The 18,230-nt window shown below is 44.7% G+C and overlaps 1 protein-coding gene across 1 annotated transcript in view; it reads left to right on the top strand.

The window, feature by feature from the left end:
- Positions 1 to 364: 364 nt before the first annotated feature.
- Positions 365 to 18,230, top strand: part of ctnnbl1 (catenin, beta like 1) — a 38,487-nt gene continuing 20,621 nt past the window's right edge. Inside the window, exons 1-11 of the mRNA XM_034538196.1 lie at positions 365 to 530; positions 1,796 to 2,035; positions 3,252 to 3,358; positions 3,621 to 3,760; positions 3,997 to 4,094; positions 5,778 to 5,871; positions 8,478 to 8,569; positions 9,311 to 9,383; positions 10,984 to 11,042; positions 11,423 to 11,571; positions 14,947 to 15,128. Coding sequence (XP_034394087.1) covers positions 501 to 530; positions 1,796 to 2,035; positions 3,252 to 3,358; positions 3,621 to 3,760; positions 3,997 to 4,094; positions 5,778 to 5,871; positions 8,478 to 8,569; positions 9,311 to 9,383; positions 10,984 to 11,042; positions 11,423 to 11,571; positions 14,947 to 15,128 — 1,264 coding nt within the window. The 5' untranslated portion in view covers positions 365 to 500. The remainder of the gene's footprint in view (positions 531 to 1,795; positions 2,036 to 3,251; positions 3,359 to 3,620; positions 3,761 to 3,996; positions 4,095 to 5,777; positions 5,872 to 8,477; positions 8,570 to 9,310; positions 9,384 to 10,983; positions 11,043 to 11,422; positions 11,572 to 14,946; positions 15,129 to 18,230) is intronic.

Genomic DNA, 18,230 nt, shown 5'->3' with positions numbered 1-18,230 from the left:
TGTGACAGCTGTGATCCTCTGAGGCAAAACTGGACTGGAACATTTCAATTGAGTCTGTCTCAACATAAAACATGAATACGCTCCACTGTGGTTTGTTCACAGATATTTCAGAAGCAAATTCGATTTCTTGCTTTGAAGCCCTTCTGTGCATGTAACAAAATACATAATGTTACATTTCATTATGTTGTATTATTGTAGAGGAGGAGAAGAAAACACAAAGTGGACGGACTCAACGTTATTTGTTGTAAAGTTAATGGTTTATCATGACTTGAAATCACGGATGTATCATTTCATGGGTATCAGGCTTCTCGTCAGTTGGCAATGTTTACGGCAGTCGCTCGCTACGACAGTGAAAATAGGCGTTTTACGGCAAACGTGTGTGCGTACGGAAAGCTTGTTGTTAGCCGCATAGCTAATTGCTGAAGTGCAACTTACGCTCTTGCTTCTCCCACGAGCTCGAGCAAAAACACTCGCACGTTTAGGTTTTTAAACCCGGTGACATGGACGTCGGAGAGCTTCTGAACTATCAGGTACACGTTTCATTCAGCTCGCCAGTGGGGAACTCGTTTCTAGCTCGACTTGTTCATTCTTAGCGTTGCTAGCAGTCACCGGTGGCCGCTAGCGGGCTGTTCGGTTATTTACTTTGCTGTGTCCGTTTTACGTCTGTTTGTCTTTATGTCGTGTTTACCGACAACTAGCGTCAGCAGCTAAAGCGTGGACAGGTGGCTGCGACGCTAACGTGACACTTCAGCTCGCGATAGCGTTGGTTGCCCACACACAGACAGACGCGGGTCCACTCAGGTGGTCAAAGCCGGTTCGACCACGTCCCTCTAAGTAGGGAGAGTTTAAACTGCGTGCTGGTGGTTTGCTCTCAAAGTTGTCCCTTTTTCTCTGAGCAGCTGCTGTCTGGTGAAAAGTGTGCTTTAGTGCTTAATGTGAACCAAAGAAGGAGATCAGTAAGATGGGTCACAGGTCCCCGGCGCAGTGTTTCCTTGATGAGCTCCTGTGCTCTGGTTTCTCTCTTTATGTTCCGGTGCATGGAGATACTTCCGCGTGGGATAAAACGATGCATTCATTTGCTTTTCTCCAAAGTTGCTCTCCAAATCAATTAATTTACCCCAGGGGATGAATAAAGTATACATCTATCTATCTATGCATGACATGTCTGCTTTTTAGTTTCTCAGCATTTTACTTGAGCTACAACATCCCGCTTTATTTAGTTTTATTTGTATATATAAAAATAATACACACTAGGGTGCATCAGAATTCAATGCAACATTTTAATGTTAACTGTCTGGGGTTGCATTTCGTTCGAATGCACATAGAAATGATTTCTGCAAAGTTTTGGGAACATTCATTGAGATTTAGAGGTGCAACACGGCATGTGAAATTTTTCACATTTGCATTGTGGGGTGTTTTCAGAACTCCAATTGACAACTTCACAAGGCTGACATAAAAATGCCTCGAGCCGTGACAAGGCTTCGATAGAACCGGGTCGCTTGGCGTGCAGTCACAGTCACACACTCGGCATTGCTGGTAACCCCCTTCAGTCGTAAAAGCTGATGTGCCGTTGCACCTCTAGATCACCATAGATTGCAACAATATTTTGCATGTGTTGTAACAACATGAAATGGAACACGTTTAGCACCCAGACAGATCAATATGCTGGAAATTTGTATTTTGATGCACCCTCTACCCTAATACACACACACACACACACACACACACACACACACAGACTCAGACACACATTGATCATTAACGTTACATTTCTCCACCTTTTCTCGTCTGGCAGCCTGATAGAGGAGCAAAGCGTCACAGGGACGGGGACGGAGGAGCAGCGGGAGGAGATGAGGATTCCCGAGGTGGGAAGCAGCACAAGGGGCTGAGTGCCAGGGAGTTGGCCAGATACCGGGAAGCAGCAGCGGGAGCAGGATTCGATGGAGGGGGTGAGATGAGGGAGGCCGAGGATCTGGCCCTGGACAAGAAGAGGATCCTGGAGAAACTGATGGACCAGGATGAAGATGAACCTGAGGTGGGTACAATTGTTCATGTGGTTATTACAGAATTGTTCCATTCGTTTTTCTGCAAAGTGCCATGTTTTTGTTTTAAATTCTATATCGAACGCTTTTCATTTGATAATGTCTCTCTTTTGTCATAGTTTTAAACCATGCATTTCTGCATTGAAGTGAAGCACAGCGTGTCACAGGAATTACTTCTCGCCTTCACTGTCGGCTCACAAAAACATTAACGTGCGCACACATTGTTTACATTATTTTCCCTCAGATTATGTCTCACCAAGACAATTAATGCTGTCTCCTTTAATTAGCAGTTGTACTATTATTACCAATTTCTTTAGACTTTTCCTGGCATTGGTCCCGTTGTTGGTATTAAAATTATTATTATTATTTCTAGAAATGCATTGCCTTGTTTAAGGGCTAGTGAAGTCATGAAATTCAGCAGACATCGAAAGGAGCGAAAATCGACACCTGTTATGGGTCTTGATTACTGTGTGGCAAACGCCTCCTATAGAGTAGCCTCTGTGGTGTGTTTCACCTAGATCTATGGTATTTGGTTGCTGAATGTAACACGTGGAGACAAAAAGTTTCCTGGATGTGTATCGTAAACCCAACAGAAAGCAGGCCATCTTGAATTTTACGGCATTTATTTTTCGCCACTTTTTACGGCACTGCCCCTTTTTTTTTTGTAACTCATCGTCCTCCAGATGTTATCAGTCCAACTTCAAATTTTGTCAGGACCTTCTAACAGCCTTTACAATGAAAAGTTATTAAACGAAAATGGCGCGCCACCGATCTTGCACCGTTCGCCATGAAACAGGAAATTGTTGTAAATTGAATGCCCTCTCTTGCTTGGTGAAGACGGCTCTATGCGTTGTCACAGCGCTACCTACTGGGAACAGGAAGTTGTCGTAAATTGACTATCCATTGTCCAATCTGCCCCAAATACACATTGCAGAGAGATCCTCTTTCATTAGCGATGATTTGGCCCACTCCTTTCAGAACTCACAACCGTTTGTCTCGTTTGAGACTCTTGCGGGAGGCGTCATTGCATTTCGCAAAGTTCCTGTTTCATTGTGCCTGGTCCCGTCATTATATCGCTGCTTGCAGCTTTAAAGTCTCAATGTTGTTATTGCAGCAGTTTCCTCAGTTAGATGCTTTTTCCCCCCTTCTTCTTTCTTTCCGTCTTCCTTGTTAAATCTTTTCCTCCCTTCACTTGTGCTCATGAAACAGGCAGAGCCGGTGGACGAGAGTTCAGTGAAGAAAATGATCCTGACCTTTGAGAAAAGGTCGTACAAAAATCAGGAACTGAGGATTAAGTTTCCGGACAACCCAGAGAAGTAAGTCGGTGCACAGTGTTTCCCTGTCATGTTTGTCTATGAGGATGTCAATAAAACAAATTTCAATTACTGATATTCTTTCTGTGAATTAAGCCACATTTCCTGTGGACTTACCAAAGCTTATTACAAATCTCTTAAATGCTGAAACACATTTTTTGATAAATCTCTAGCTCTGTGCCTCACTGTATAAGCAAATTCCTCTCCTTCACTCTAAGATTAATGGTAACGTAGAATGCTAACATGTCTCGCTCCTCCAAACCAGGTTCATGGAGACGGAGCTGGACCTGAACGACATTATCCAGGAAATGCACGTGATCGCAACAATGCCGGACCTCTACCACCTGCTGGTGGAGCTGAATGCCGTCCACTCCCTGCTGAGCCTCCTCAGTCATGAGAACACTGATATCCTTTCACATGAATGAAACGATATGCATGTACATTGTTTCACCTCTTTGCCAAGGTTTCCATCCTCCGTAGGAGCGGTGGGGTTTAAGGGGCTGAGAGCCGCAGTCGGGTCAGAAAGTGTGAGAGATCGACGTTGTTGGTGGATGTCGTTTTGTGGGATTTGTGCAGTCGTTTTGACCGTCCATGATGCATTGCTCTTCAAACACAGCTCTGTAGTCCTTAGCCTGAACCACATGTTGCCATAGCAGTGGTGGACCTGCTGCAGGAGCTGACGGATATCGACACGCTCCAGGAGAGCGATGAAGGTGCCGAGGTACTCGTAGACGCTCTGGTGAGTCGAGTGTTTACGTCCGTCTTTGATGGTATTGGAGAAGCGGGCACTTTGCGGACCGAATGCTTACGTTTCTGGGTTCCGGCATCCAAACCCGGACAGGGGGTCAATCAACCTCACGGACCGGGTTCAACGCTATGAAATTGCAAGGTGGCCGCTTGGGTCCATGTCTACTTCCTGTCAGCTGATGTCATTCACATACACTACTGCGCTACTTTCCATCTGCAGAGGAGATCACTAACATATTTTTAGATGTATAATTATGTTTTAAACATTTTTATTCAATTAAATATCATTTAAATTAGTTTGTTTATTAATATAAAACAAATTGTTTAACTTTTGAAGCATACTGTAATTTGACTGGGGCACAAGAGAGAAAATATTTTCAAAATGTAATGTCTACCATATAATTATAGTTACTCCTCCCACGCGTTTCAGTGCTCTACAGCTTTTCTCCGTCACTCTCCAGATGTGCCTGTTGGCATCAACTCTGTTGAGCAACGTCTATCGCCGTCTTTCCTTCTCAACTGTACAGTTAGCCCCACTCTCCCTTTTATTTTATTTTTGGCGGTGAGTCTGGCGTGCTGTCAACGAACCAGGGAGGATCTTTGACACCCCACTATGTGAGCTGACATTTAGAGCGACACAGACAAAGGTCAAACGGCAATAATGTGCTGATATTCCCATAATGGAAGAAAGAACCGTGCAATAATAATGGGAATAACTAATATTCATGCGCTTGAGCATGCAGACACAACTTGGCATTAGCTCACTTAGCTCAATAGGCCATCTGACATAATTGGATTTAGGTTTTCCCTGTGTCGGCATATGCTGATGGCCGACTCCTTGGTCCGGGATGCTACGATTGAGTAAGGTCCCTGTAAAGACTGTAGGCTTCACCATCACGACCTCCCGTGCGTGCGCGCGTGCGTGCGTGCATGCGTGTGTGTGTGTAGAAAGTGTGTGTGAGCACACACTTTCTACTAAAAGTTAACAATGTCTGAAGAACATGGCACTAAAGGCATCAGGAGGTTTTAGTTTTAGCAGGTGAGACGGTAGCTCCGGTGGGTCCACAGAGCTGGGGGTTAACGGGCATCATATGAACGCAGTCCATCTGCCATCGCAATGGAGCGCCCCACAAGCAGCACTCCTCTTTACGGCCGCTTCCAAGGGAAAACGGTTTCGGGGCAGCAAGGCTTGGTTAAACCCATTTCTCCCTCCTCTTTGCTGTAAGCTCCAGCTCCTCTTGTCCTTATGTTCTTGATCAGATGAATCGGAGTGATCCACGCCAAGTCTCCGGTGGCTCATAAATCGGTGTCGACCATCCTCTTCTTTCATCTGCAAGAGTACTTGACTGATGACACTTGGACGTGTTCAGAGAAGCTCAAACACAAACCGAGCTGCTTCTGCCAGGACGGAGGCTCAGGATGGGAACATCGTTTGTTCTTGAACATCACATCGTGTTGCAAAATATAAGGACAAAGACTCAGTTGATGGACATCCAATGCAGTGGACAGCCACACTTCATATTACACAGTAGCCGCGAGGAGGGACGGTCAACGTGTTTTAGGGTTGAGTGATGCCATGTGATGAATGATTTCATTTTAATACAAGAAGCGCTTTGTAAGAGCCAAAGACGTGTGTCAGAAGCCCGACTTGAACTTGATCCTTCTGTGTCTGCAGTTGGAGGGTCAGGTGGTGGCCTTACTGGTGCAGAATATGGAGCGGCTGGATGAACAGGTGAAGGAGGAGGCTGATGGCATCTATAACACACTGGGTAAGGAAAATGTCCCGCCACGGCCTTAACGATGAGGCTTCAGTCCTCACTGCCCTCCACATGATTTTTCTGATTTTATCCTCCAGAAGAAACTTGTCATATCCTGGATTTGTTATTGGGGGGGAAGTAGCATAATTGTGTCTTTGGAAGCAAAGTATCTTTTGCGTGCGTTCGTGTGTGCGCACCGTCACTGGCTAGCTAAACTCAACCGCACATAACAGCACTCATACGGCAGTTACAGCCGACGTAACGAGAGATTTAAAAAAAAAAAGCATATAAGCTTCACACGCATCCATTCCAGCAGCTAAACGTGTTCCTGCGAGAAGCGTAACCACAATTAAACTAAACCGGAAGACGCTCTCGGTGCACGTCTCTGTGCGTTCATTTAAATTCAAACCCGTGGGTCAAATATTTGGAACAAATCTGGTGCAAAATTCACTGCACACTGCAGGTGCTGCAGAGACTTTTCTTTTTGGTTCTGTACGACACTTGATGATAAAAAAAAAACGTGCATAAAGATAGCCGTTCAGCAGCATTTGAAGAGTAAGAGTAATGAATCACGTTGTCGTGCTGAAACATGACAAGCCCCTCCAGAGAGAGGGATGCCCTCTAAGGTGTGTCGAGCTTTGGCCAGCACAGCGACAGGGAGTCCTCCTGTACGTTATTGTGTTCTTTAAGCTTTCAGTCGCTGTCTGGTCTCCATTTCAATGTTTTGCCAAAGAGGAAGCACTTTTAAAAGTGTTTTTTTTTAATTATTTTTTTTTTTTTTACGGTCCATAACTCTTAGTTATGGAGACTCACAGTCTGTTTGTGGCAGCATCAAATGGAGACGGGGAGGGCCAGCAGAGGGCACGGGCCAGCAGATAGTTTGAGAAGTCACAGCCTCTGCATGAATCCCACTTTTATGCCTCTCAGCTCTTTTATGCGTTGAATGAGTCTACCGAGATCATTTTTTCCCCTCCTTCTTTGCCAGATTGAGGCCAAGTGTCAGGAGGGCTGTTTAGGTGTGCGTATTGGGCTCTGTGTGTGAGTGTGGCTTATATAATGAAATGGCAGTGCTTTTACAGCGTCTATGCATGTGCGCGTTATCAAGGGAGTTCTCCAAGCTTGAATAAGCCTTTTGTCTGCCTTGGCTGCGCCCTGCTCTGAGCCTGCTGTCCACCAGGACGCTGTCTGTCTGCTCCGTTTGAATCCCTGATAAAGGCCCTTCCTCTCTCTGGCTCCCCCATGGCATCTTTCCCTCTCTCCATCCTCTCTGCTTGTTTCTTTCTCTCATCTCCCTATCAGCTGCTGTCCCTCTCTCCAAATGTTGCTCTTTTGTATATTTTTTTTCTCTCTTCAGTTTTCTTCCTTTTTCTTCTCTTCCAACTTTTTACCATGTTTGTTGTGCTGTTGTTACAGTCCCTCATTCCCTCATCTTTGACGTGTCTTCCCACCCCTTTGCCTCCCTGAAGCTTTTCCATCTCCCTTTTATTTGCCTCCCCTCCAGCCCCTTCGTTCTTCTTCATCACCACACTCTCTCTCCCTCTTCCTATCTCTCCCCTCCTGCTGCAGTGCCCTGATAGAGATATCATGTGGCAGAGACAGCTTTCTAATATAGATGGATAATACTAGAAGACGCTGGGACAGGACCCAGACGAAAGGATGACTGCTGAGTTTCTCAGTTCTCCCCCTTCAAAGTGTGCTTGCATAGCATCTGCACATGCGACTGGCTTGTGACTATACCAGCAGAGAAAACACGAGTCAAAGAATGTATTTCTTCTTCCGATTCGCCGCTTTTGGGTAGTTTACAAATGTCACTTCAACCTGTCTTCCCCTCTGGATTAATCATGCATCACTCATGCTGAAACATTCCCCCAGAATTACACGCAACCACCCGAGCATGTCATGTGTGACAGCCACAGACTCGGTCTATAGGCCTTCCCACACCGGGGGGGGGGAAATGACATGAAAATGTAAAATCATTTTTTGCAAATATTATATGGTGAGGCCTTTTAATTGTGGAAGGTGGGAACGGAAAGCGTGGATCTGGTTTTTGCTGCCAAAAGCTCCCAAATGTTACACTGGCGCTAGTGTGAAATGTTGTTTTATACTCAACTCAAACTTCTTTTCCTTCATGGGTTACTGAGCAACTTTCATCGTAATGAACTACCTACCTCTAACGCTGTATCCAGTTTTCTTTATACATCCATGGTGCTACCTCTGACAAGGTTGAAAGGAATAATAATACATTTGTTCGGACTACAGAGCCTACGCGTTATTGTTTCTTAAGTCTTGCTTTTTCGCCACGCGACAAACAACAGTTCAATAAAGGTTTATACATGTATACTTTTCCCAGATAGCGGAAACACTGAATATTCTGATGACATTGAGGAAGGAAATGTATTTAGTGGGGGATCAGTCGTGTGGTGTAATGCCCTGTCCACTTAATGAGATCAGCGTCGGTGCCGATATGGATCCACCGCTTTCAGATTGGTGCATCCCGACTTCTCCTTAGTCTGTCAGGAAGTGCTAAGTCTCAGTGACTCGCTCAGGGACACTTTGGCCGGGCAGACACCGAACACAAAGGGTTTCATTTTGAGTTCTGATGTCACGTCTTCCCCCAGCCATCACAGAGAATATGTCCGAGTTCAGACCGGGCCTGTGCACCGAGGCCGCTCAGCAGGGACTCATGCAGTGGCTGCTCAAGAGAATCAAGGTGAGGCTGCGGCAGACGACCTGAAGTCCATCAACCGCTTCGTCGACTGACTGAAAATTAATCTGTTCATTGTTTTAAGTCCTTATTTAAGAAGAAAATCAAGATATACTTATGTTATTATACGAATGTGTTATTATTAATAATCATATTCAAGCTACTAAATTAAATATTTTGAAAGTTTTGGACTGAAGAAAACAATAGATTCTGTGACTGACTTGTGGCTATCGGAAATTGTGATGGGTTAGTTTTCTGGTCCCTAGATTAATAGATTATGAATAAATAATCGAACTTTACTGCAAAACCTTCAATTCCTCAACCAATTGCATGTCTTATTCAGTCATGTAAATAAAAACACAGTTCAGCGTGACGTCCTTTACGTACAATTCTATTTTGAATCATGTTTTAAGTCTTTACAGTGGAGATTATTGCAGTATAGCTACATTTACTCCGTATTTCCGTAGCAACCACACTTTCAACTTCGTTATGAATATTGAAATGTTTGGAAAGATTAAAAAATAATTTGTAGCTAAAATATAATTAGGTCGCAGATAACCTGTAAAAACCATGCGTTCCAGAAGTTAAAAGATACAGGATTTGAGAGTAAAAGTTGTATGTGGCAGGATCACTGCTTAACAAAAAGATAGATATTTAGTTTAGATTACAAGACTATTTCCTAAATCTCTGGAGAACGGAGTTTCTTAAGAGGAGTGGTAATTGGGGTTTGGTCTCTTTCCCTCTCAGGCAAAGATGCCGTTTGATGCGAACAAGTTGTACTGCAGTGAAATCCTGGCCATCTTGCTGCAGAACAATGACAGTAAGTGTGCCTCACTAAATAGTTTGTGGCTTCCAAACAATGTTAGTTTATCTTCCCCTTCACCGCTCAGCTTTCTCAAACGGACACAAAATGCACTGCCCCCCCCCCCCCCCCCCCCTTTTCCTTTCCTCCTCTCTTTATTGCTTTTTCGCTTCCTCTTTTTCTTTTTTTTACCCGTCTTGGATTATTCTCTTTCAACCTTTCCTCTGTCTCTTCCCTCTTACCTTTCACTCCTAGAACTGTCTCTCAATTTAGTTTCTGCTTTCAGTAATTTCCTTTCTGTCTTTTTTTAAAAATCACTTTTTGATTTCATATTCCCTTTCATGTTTCCAACCGTCTCCTTTCTTCCAATCCCACTGCCTCTTCAGTCTTCCTGTCTCCCTTCTCTTTTTCCTCTCTCCCTGTGTGTTTGTCTACCCCCCCCCCCAAAAAAAAACCCTGTAAGGCCTCAGGTAGCCTCAGGACTATCAGGTCCTTGGGCTCTCCCTAATGGTTCGTAGCCGTATCGATATTCAGTGGGAGTCTGGTCTCATTTTACCCTCATTCTCTTCTTCTTCTGCCTTTTATTCATCCTCCTCCTCCTGCCCTTCAAATACAAAATAAAATTTCACAAAAGAGAAAGAAGATATTTTTCTCAAAGGAAATGTGGCCGCATGAATAATGTTCCCTATTATATTACTGTCAGCGTCTGGAAGTAAGAATAAGGCGAATCACTGGGCTCTTATTAGGAGAAATGACAATTTGGGAACATCCTTGATGTGCAAATTTCAACGTAATTATTGCTTCCTGCTGTCAAATTCAACTTTAAACTCCACTCTGAAGTATGTAAAAATATGAACCAGTGCTGCTGCGAATGAGAACACCATCTTGGCCTCGCTAATTATTTCTCCCTAAAGATTCGCCACATTTCTCCCATTGAATTATACTGTAAGTTATGAACACTGCCGACAGAAAGTCATGAATGCAAAGCGCGACATATTGTAAACACGGGCGCACGACCTGATGTCAATTTACAGGATAATTTTTATTTTATTTACTTAAAACATTTTAATAGTCATGCCTAGATGGTGTGTGTGTGTGTGTGTGTGTGTGTGTGTGTGTGTGTGTGTGTGTGTGTGTGTGTGTGTGTGTGTGTGTGTGTGTGTGTGTGTGTGTGTGTGTGTGTGTGTGTGTGTGTGTGTGTGTGTGTGTGTGTGTGTGTGTGTGTGTGTGTGTGTGTGTGTGTGTGTGTGTGTGTGTGTGTGTGTGTGTGTGTGTGTGTGTGTGTGTGTGTGTGTGTGTGTGTGTGTGTGTAATTTTGTATCTTTTTTTTTCCAGTGCCCTTATTTTCATCCTGAAGGTCTATAGCAGCCGATGTGTTTGTCAGTGCTCGTGTTCATTGGATGCCTTTTGTAGCTTTTCTGTCATTCCCTCCGTCTCATCGTCTTTGCTTTTTTTTTCTTTCTTTCATGTATCCACTTAAACCTCTTTCAGTCCTCCCTTCCGCTCCTTAAATGTTTTAGTTTTTTTTGCAACCGTCTTAATTTAATCTCCCTGTTGTCCTGTTACTCCATTTTTATCTCTTAGTCCTCGTTGTCTGCATTTCTTCTCCCCTACACAGATACCAGAGAATTATTGGGCGAGATGGATGGCATTGATGTCTTACTGCAGCAACTATCTGTAAGATTCCTTTGCTTCTCCTCTCTATTTTTAGTGAGCAGTTTGCTTTGGCTCGCAGTCGTTCTTTAACATGCGCACTTCTCTGACCAAATATTTACCATGAGCAGTGTTAAACCCAGTCCAACCCCGAAGCCACTTTTTAACCCCGTTTTCAGCCTCATTATTAAACCCTACTCGTACATATTCTGAAGCAGAAATATTTCTCACGTTCTCATTGACCAGCGTTTTGGTCGTGACTGTTTCCCAGCCGGTCTCTTCTCTTAATTACAGCACGTCCCTGGATAATGTTTCTGTCTGGGCTTAGTCGTTTCTATTCTAAATGCTCCTCTCTCCCCCCCCTCTTTTCCCCTCATCACCTGCCCGTCCTCGCTCCCTGTCAGGTGTTCAAGCGCCACAACCCGTCCACGGCCGAGGAGCAGGAGATGATGGAGAACCTCTTCGACGCACTGTGTTCCTGCCTCATGCTGCCAGCCAATCGGGACCGCTTCCTCAGAGGGGAAGGGCTTCAGCTGATGAATCTCATGCTCAGGTGAGGCTTGCATTTACTTGTGTGCATTGTACCCTTTTATACTCTAACACGGCTCGTTAGGAAGGTCAAAATGTCTAATGGGGCTAATTGCAGACTGTTTTGTTCATAATTGAAAAGCCAACATTTTGTCAAAGCTAAAACATTTGTTGCAATATCGCAGTTAATAGGCTTGTTTTTGCAGTCTTGCACGTCGTATGATCTATGTTCCCGGTGTAGTTTCACCTCCTACAACACACTGAAGCGCTGCTGGAATGCGGAGTTTACAACACGGCGTGCTTAGGTGCTATTCTCAAAAGGCAAAAGAATAATAAAGCTGCATAACAGCTTGTAGCTCGGCACAGAACCGAGGCTCTCTGCTGTATCGCCTGGCGAGATCAGCGGCGCAATCAACAGTTGGTGGAGCAGAGGCGTGACCTTAAAGAGTCATCAGGACACATTACACGCGTTTATGACCCTCCACAGCCGCCGCACCCCATGCGCCGATAATCTCATCATTGGACACAAAGATTTCAGGCGGATCAATATCTCATTATTACATGCAAAAAACTTTGTTAGAATTTTTTTCTTCTTCTTCTGGTAAATCATCCACCGAGGGAAACAGAAAAATAAGAAGAAACTAATTGTGAATTTGTAAGAATTCAAGATAAGTCTGATACCTTGGATGCTAATATAGAATATATATATATATTTTTTTTTCCTGAATGATTGCCGATCATTGGCCGTTAACCGGCGGGAGTAGCGCCCTACACGCTGCGGTGGAAGTGTGAAATGAAATGTGCAGCACTTTTCCCCATCAAGACCTCACAGCAGCAACCGGTTCAACTGCGATGTTGCCAGCTGTGCTGTCGCCCGGGGACAGTCTGTCAATGTTTATTTTGACTGATGAACATTAATCGGTCAACGTTCTTATCGTCTGTTAACAGTGAATAAACGGTTAATTATGAGTATCCCTAATTCCTATCATGTCGCCCAATACTTACAGAGCACAGAACGTAAACAATGTTTGAAATGATTGAATATGGGTAAGCACAGGGGGATTTCTACCCGTGTGGTGCGGCTTGTTCACACCAGAAAGCCGAAGCAAATTATCACGTTTTGCCTTGTGTGACCGCGGGGTCATTCGAGTTAATCTGCGCCAGACACTCCAGAGAAAAATGGGGTCTTTACCTCCATGTAGCAACGCCGATATCAGCGCTTCATAACCGCTATTGCTGCTTTGTACGTGTGGGATCAGTCCCAGTTGCACCATTGTGTCCGGCTTCATAACATCATGCGAAGGAATTTCGAGAAACCACCAGACTTTGGCTGTAATTTAATTGCAATTAACGGATTAAAAAGGACACCCCCGAAATAACGACACGATAATGCCGATTTGTAAAAAGTCCTCCAAGCGTGAATACAGCAGCACGGTTATTGTTTGTACCATAGACATTTTATGGTTTGTACACAGAGTCTCTGTACTATGGTGCTATGTGAGGTCGGTCAGAGAAAGACGCTGTAAAGAAAGATGCTGTTATTGAGTTGCATTGTGGGAAATATAGGATCCAGAATTTTGGGGATTTATTTGTACCGTTTTTTCTTTTCTTTTTTACCTTTCCCTTGTGAGCCCCCCCGACTTAATGAGAGCGCAGTACTAAGTCGCTCGAGTTTCCCTTTTAACTCATCAGAGTTCCATTATAGTTTTCAGCTCTTGCTTTCTAACCAAACACAATGTGGCCGAAAAATGAATTAAAGCAAATACAAAAGAGCAAGATAACACACACACACACACACACACACAAAATCATCCCTTTTATTGGTCACACATTTATTGGTTTTCCATCAAAAACTCCATTTCTATTCCTCCCAAGCCTCGTCAGCTCCATACAGATTTCACACCTGGCGTCTTGATGAATTCCCAGCAGAGTTCAATGTTTGTCAGACTTTACGCCTAAAACTGATTTTTTCACAGATGCCCAAGACACCGTAGCTACCGTTCACCGTGAGCCGGGCGCCAGTAGTTATTTAGAAAGACTCTCCCCCGCTTGTGCATGTACAGCTCCCATGCCTTTTTTTTTTATGGGGGGCTGATTCAGTCACGAAGAATTTGAGTCTAATGAAAAACCCACTGCTGCTGTCGTGCCTACTAGACATCGATGACAGCATAGTTTTGCGGCGCCAAGTCACCTGTCTCCTAACTGAATTGCCTAGTTACCTTACGGAAAGTACACTGTGTACCCCCCCCCCCCCCCCCCCCCCCCCCCCCCCCTCACCCTCACCCCCTCGGCCTCCGGCCCCTCCAGCCATCCATCATATATAATGTGTCTGTCTGGAGATCCACACTCAACTGCCTGAAATATGTGTCCCTCCTCTGAGATAAACACTGTCATCTGTCATTGGCGGGAATGGAGGAAGTGACACGGTGACAGACAGCTACATTTCCCGAGAGGAGGCGTGGAGTGGGCGGGGGGTGGGGGGGTGTAGACCGAGCATGAAACGGTTGGTCCCGCTCATCGTGCCAAAGCTTTGATAATGGTAAAACGGATGCATGTCATCACAATGTATTTGTTTTGACGGATCATCTAACTAAATAGTTAATCTACCTTGAAACAGGTTTTCAGGATTAACGTGGAAACAAAGGCTTTGTTTGAATCTTATTTAAAGTTGCTTAGCTTTTGAGGTTCCAATGCATGATGATGATGATGATTAGAAATAAGTAGTTTAGCTGAAGGTATACTCTGATTTTGCCGTTGCTGGAGTCTGAGCTGAAGAAGTTTCTGGTGACTGCAGGATAGAGATATCTTCTCATCTTTTCGCTGATGGTCTCATTAACTCCTCTAGAAGCATCACTATCAAATGAAGTTAAAGGTTCCTTCACAGTAACCGTCAACACAACCTTCCGTGCCTGAAGCTAAGAGGTGGTCAAGGAGGTCTCACAGAAACCAGTCCAGTAAGCAAGGAGGGGTTTTACGTTATTCCAACATCTTAGGAAACGCCTGGAGGTGAAGCCTTCAGATTTGGCTCAGCATACTGTCCCAATCAGAAAGCAAGAATGAACTGATTTTAGAATCCGGTGGTCAAAGGTCACCGTGACCTCACGAAATACATGTTGGCAACGACTCAATAATTCATGTGACAATTCCACACAAATGGCTAAAAGGATCAAATAAATAAACAAGTGCAGACTTTTTGTGGACTGACATGGATGTAAATTGCAACGCGATTGGATGACGGAGGCAAGCACGAGGCAGTTATTTTCGTGAATACACAACAGTTTCATGGCAGCGTTCTTATCGCGCACCCCCTTTCAGGGCACCTCGTTGCAGATATGCACGCTCTTCATATCTATGGTATTGAAACAATAAGTCTCTCTCTTTCTCTCTCTCTCTCGCTCAGAGAAAAGAAAATGTCTCGAACCAGTGCGATGAAGGTCCTGGACCATGGGATGATTGGACAAGAGGGAGCGGATAACTGTCATAAGTTTGTGGACATCCTGGGCCTGCGGACCATCTTTCCCCTTTTCATGAAAACCCCCAAGAAGATGAAGAAAGCCGCCGCTTCAGAGAAGGAGCACGAAGGTCAGTCAGTAATTAGAACAAAGGCGTCTGCAGCAGTGACTTCTCCATGGAAACCAGCGGTCGGCTGCAAAGCGGTGTCGCTCTGTTTTGACCTGTTGGACGGTCGGGCCAAGCGGGGAAAAGCGGTGGTGTGACATTATTGCACTATTTTATTGAACGTGACAAGAAACGGATTAAGGAAGCAAACTAATAGAAACCAAACCACCGGGGGTGGGGTTCAGTGTCTTGCTCAAGGACACTTCGACATGTAACTATGGGGAGAGCGGGGGTTGAACCGGGTACCTTTATGGTTGCGGGACGACCACTCTCCCCATGAGCTACAGCCAATCCAACCCGATCTACACAGCTCTGCTTGCACATGATGCTAAGCAGTAGCATTAATATCATTTTTTATTTATTTTGTACTCTTCCAAATATGTACATATTTAAAGGCTCCATTTAACATGTTACTGAAACTTAATAATGTGATAAGGCCTGAGGTGTCGATGGTGTAGGTGTTGGGGCTTTTTGACCTGAATCCTTTAGTTTGCTGACTGCTCATTTGAATGACTGCACTAATCACCGCTGGTTCCTCTCCTCCTCATCCTCCGCCCTCCCTCCTCCATCCTAGCTCTCTGCGACATGCAGTCGCACCCGTTTCAGGCAGCCACACTCTGACCTAATCTGCTTGTGTATCACGGTTCGCTGCCTCTTCAATCTGTCAGTTTACACTATCAATCCAATCTTGATTGATTTTTGATTTTTTCCCCCGCCTTGTGCTCTCTGAACGCCTCTTGTCTCCCGGTGAGGAAGGGAACGAGCAAACAAGACTCGGTGAGAGATCCACGTGATGGAGCGCGAGAGACGGGGAAAAAAACTGAGAAGAGAGTGAAAGACAAAGAGGTAGAAACGTGTCCATCTCTCTGCTCTTTGTTTAATTTCCCACCTGCCAAAATGGGGATCCTCTCTGTCTCTCTCTCTTTCTCTCTCCGTCTGTATTAATTAAGTTTGATTCATTCGGCGGGGCTTCCCAGCCCTGCAGAGGAGAACAAATTGTCTTCCATTGTGTCGCGTCTCACCCAGGGACCGGGTGAATTAACCTTCCCCCCCCCCTGAGCAACAGAGTAGGGAAAAACCTCTCTTCCCCCAGTCAGTTGAAGCCACTGACAAGGCGGACACACACTTAAACTACGGGGCTTTAAAAGGAGAAATCCATCGCCTAGGCTCTTTCTCCCTTTGAACTTTTGGTACGTGTGGTTGAGATTTGTGCGTATTTCTCAACCGAAACTGTCTTGAGAGGCACGATATGATGATGTATGCTGTGTATTTTTTCTTTGAAGAGGTGATAATCGGTACGATGCTGGCGTCCGCTGCTGTGTTTGTTGACACCTTCTGCTTGCAAATTCAGTTTAGGATACTTGAAAAGCCACATAAACGTGGTCTAAGTCTTTACCAGCGAATACGTCCAAGACGTCTCACAGCCCAGTTTCTGTCGACGGATTGCCCAACAAACTAAAGCATGGTGTCTGTTGTATGATGGCGGTGTTCATTTTATTTACGTCTTTATGAAACCCTTTAATGATCTGCATAATGTCTCCAAGCCGAGAGGAGAATTCCACACACAAATTCATATCTTTCTCGTAACTGTTAGGCGTGATCATTGATTCATGATCGTAAACTAGAAGATTATGAAAATGAACCCGTTCTATTGACTTCAACAGGGACACATAAAAAAGAGGTGTTGCTAATCCACTGTTTGTGCCACTATGGCTGACCGTGACGTTGCGTTCAGTGAGCGCGGCACACGCATCATACTGTAAGGCGTGTCGAGTGACCCGCCCTCTAAGGCGACTAATTGAAAACGCTGTGAATCAAGTGGTTCTCCACAATGACACTGTCGATTAATTAGCCATCGGCAGCTTCAAACCAAAGTAATTAGGAGGCAGAGACCTCTCCGTCCTGCTATACTTAGCGCTGTGTCTCTCGCTCGTTGTCGCAAACCTCGGCACACAGATTGATCCCCGGGAAATCCTGTCTGGAATTGACACCGCCCAAATGACCGGGGATTGCCGGGGCAACATTGGCTTAATTAATAGAGACATTGTAAGTGGATAAAGATGAAGGAATGACATTTCTCCGTCTGTCAACATTCCTGTCGTGTGTGTGTTTGTTTGTGTTCCGTCATCACCAGAGTAACACGTTTTTCTGCTGATGGAAATTGGTGGCAGCCGCTTGTTATATTTTGGAGGCTAATGATGCGAGCGAGCACGAGGGTGGCACCAGGAGTAAACAGCTAATTTACACACGGCGAGGCGCAATAGTCATAGCGCTAAAGAATGTTCTCTCTTTCTCTTTTCTCGTGTGCTCGTGGAGAGAGAGAGAGAGAGAGAGACGTGGGAACGAAGGCCTCTGTCGTTGATGTGTTTTTGAACGCACTCGCCGTGACCCTTATTTTCTAATGAAGGCACTCGAAGAGGCAATGAGTGAGGCATGCCAGCGGAAAGAGGAACAATATCACATTTTGTGTTGGGAGTATGCGGTGGGGGGGTGGGGTATGGATACAAGAGGATCCTATTAAAACTTTTCACCCCTCAAATGACGGCAGCTTCATTACGAAGATAAAAGGTGGCATTTGATCAGTCCATTATTACTTTATCGCCAGTATCTCTCCTCTGATATTAGCAAATGGAGATTCAGAGAGCTCCAGAGCCGAATGTATGAGACGAGATAAGTGTCTGTTAGGAGAGAAACGGGACCGTCTCTGGATTCGTCGATAAAACTTGCTTCATTCGAGAAGCGGAGAAATCAAATGTAGCCCTCATTTGATCGTCTCCCCTCCCATCACTGAGCGCACGCCTTCGGCTCAGATCGAGATCAGATTTTTTTTTTATTTATTTTTTTTTTTTTATAAACATGACTCAAGTTTGATTGTAATCTGTGTTGTCAGAGTCACGCTGTGTAATCCTATTATTAGTATATTTCAGAGGGAGAGATTTGCCTTTTAGATCCTACGTCTTTCCTACTGGTGGGGAGTGATCGTGTGCCACCTCGGCAAATTTTCACTTTGTTGAAATATACCGAGGTATATTTAGTTCTATATGAAAGCTTTTACACTTAAATATT

This window comes from Cyclopterus lumpus, chromosome 7, assembly GCF_009769545.1.
Source record: "Cyclopterus lumpus isolate fCycLum1 chromosome 7, fCycLum1.pri, whole genome shotgun sequence".
In the NCBI taxonomy this organism is placed as follows: domain Eukaryota; kingdom Metazoa; phylum Chordata; class Actinopteri; order Perciformes; family Cyclopteridae; genus Cyclopterus; species Cyclopterus lumpus.
Note: the sequence above shows the minus strand (reverse complement) of the source record. Positions and strands in the feature narration are given on the sequence as shown.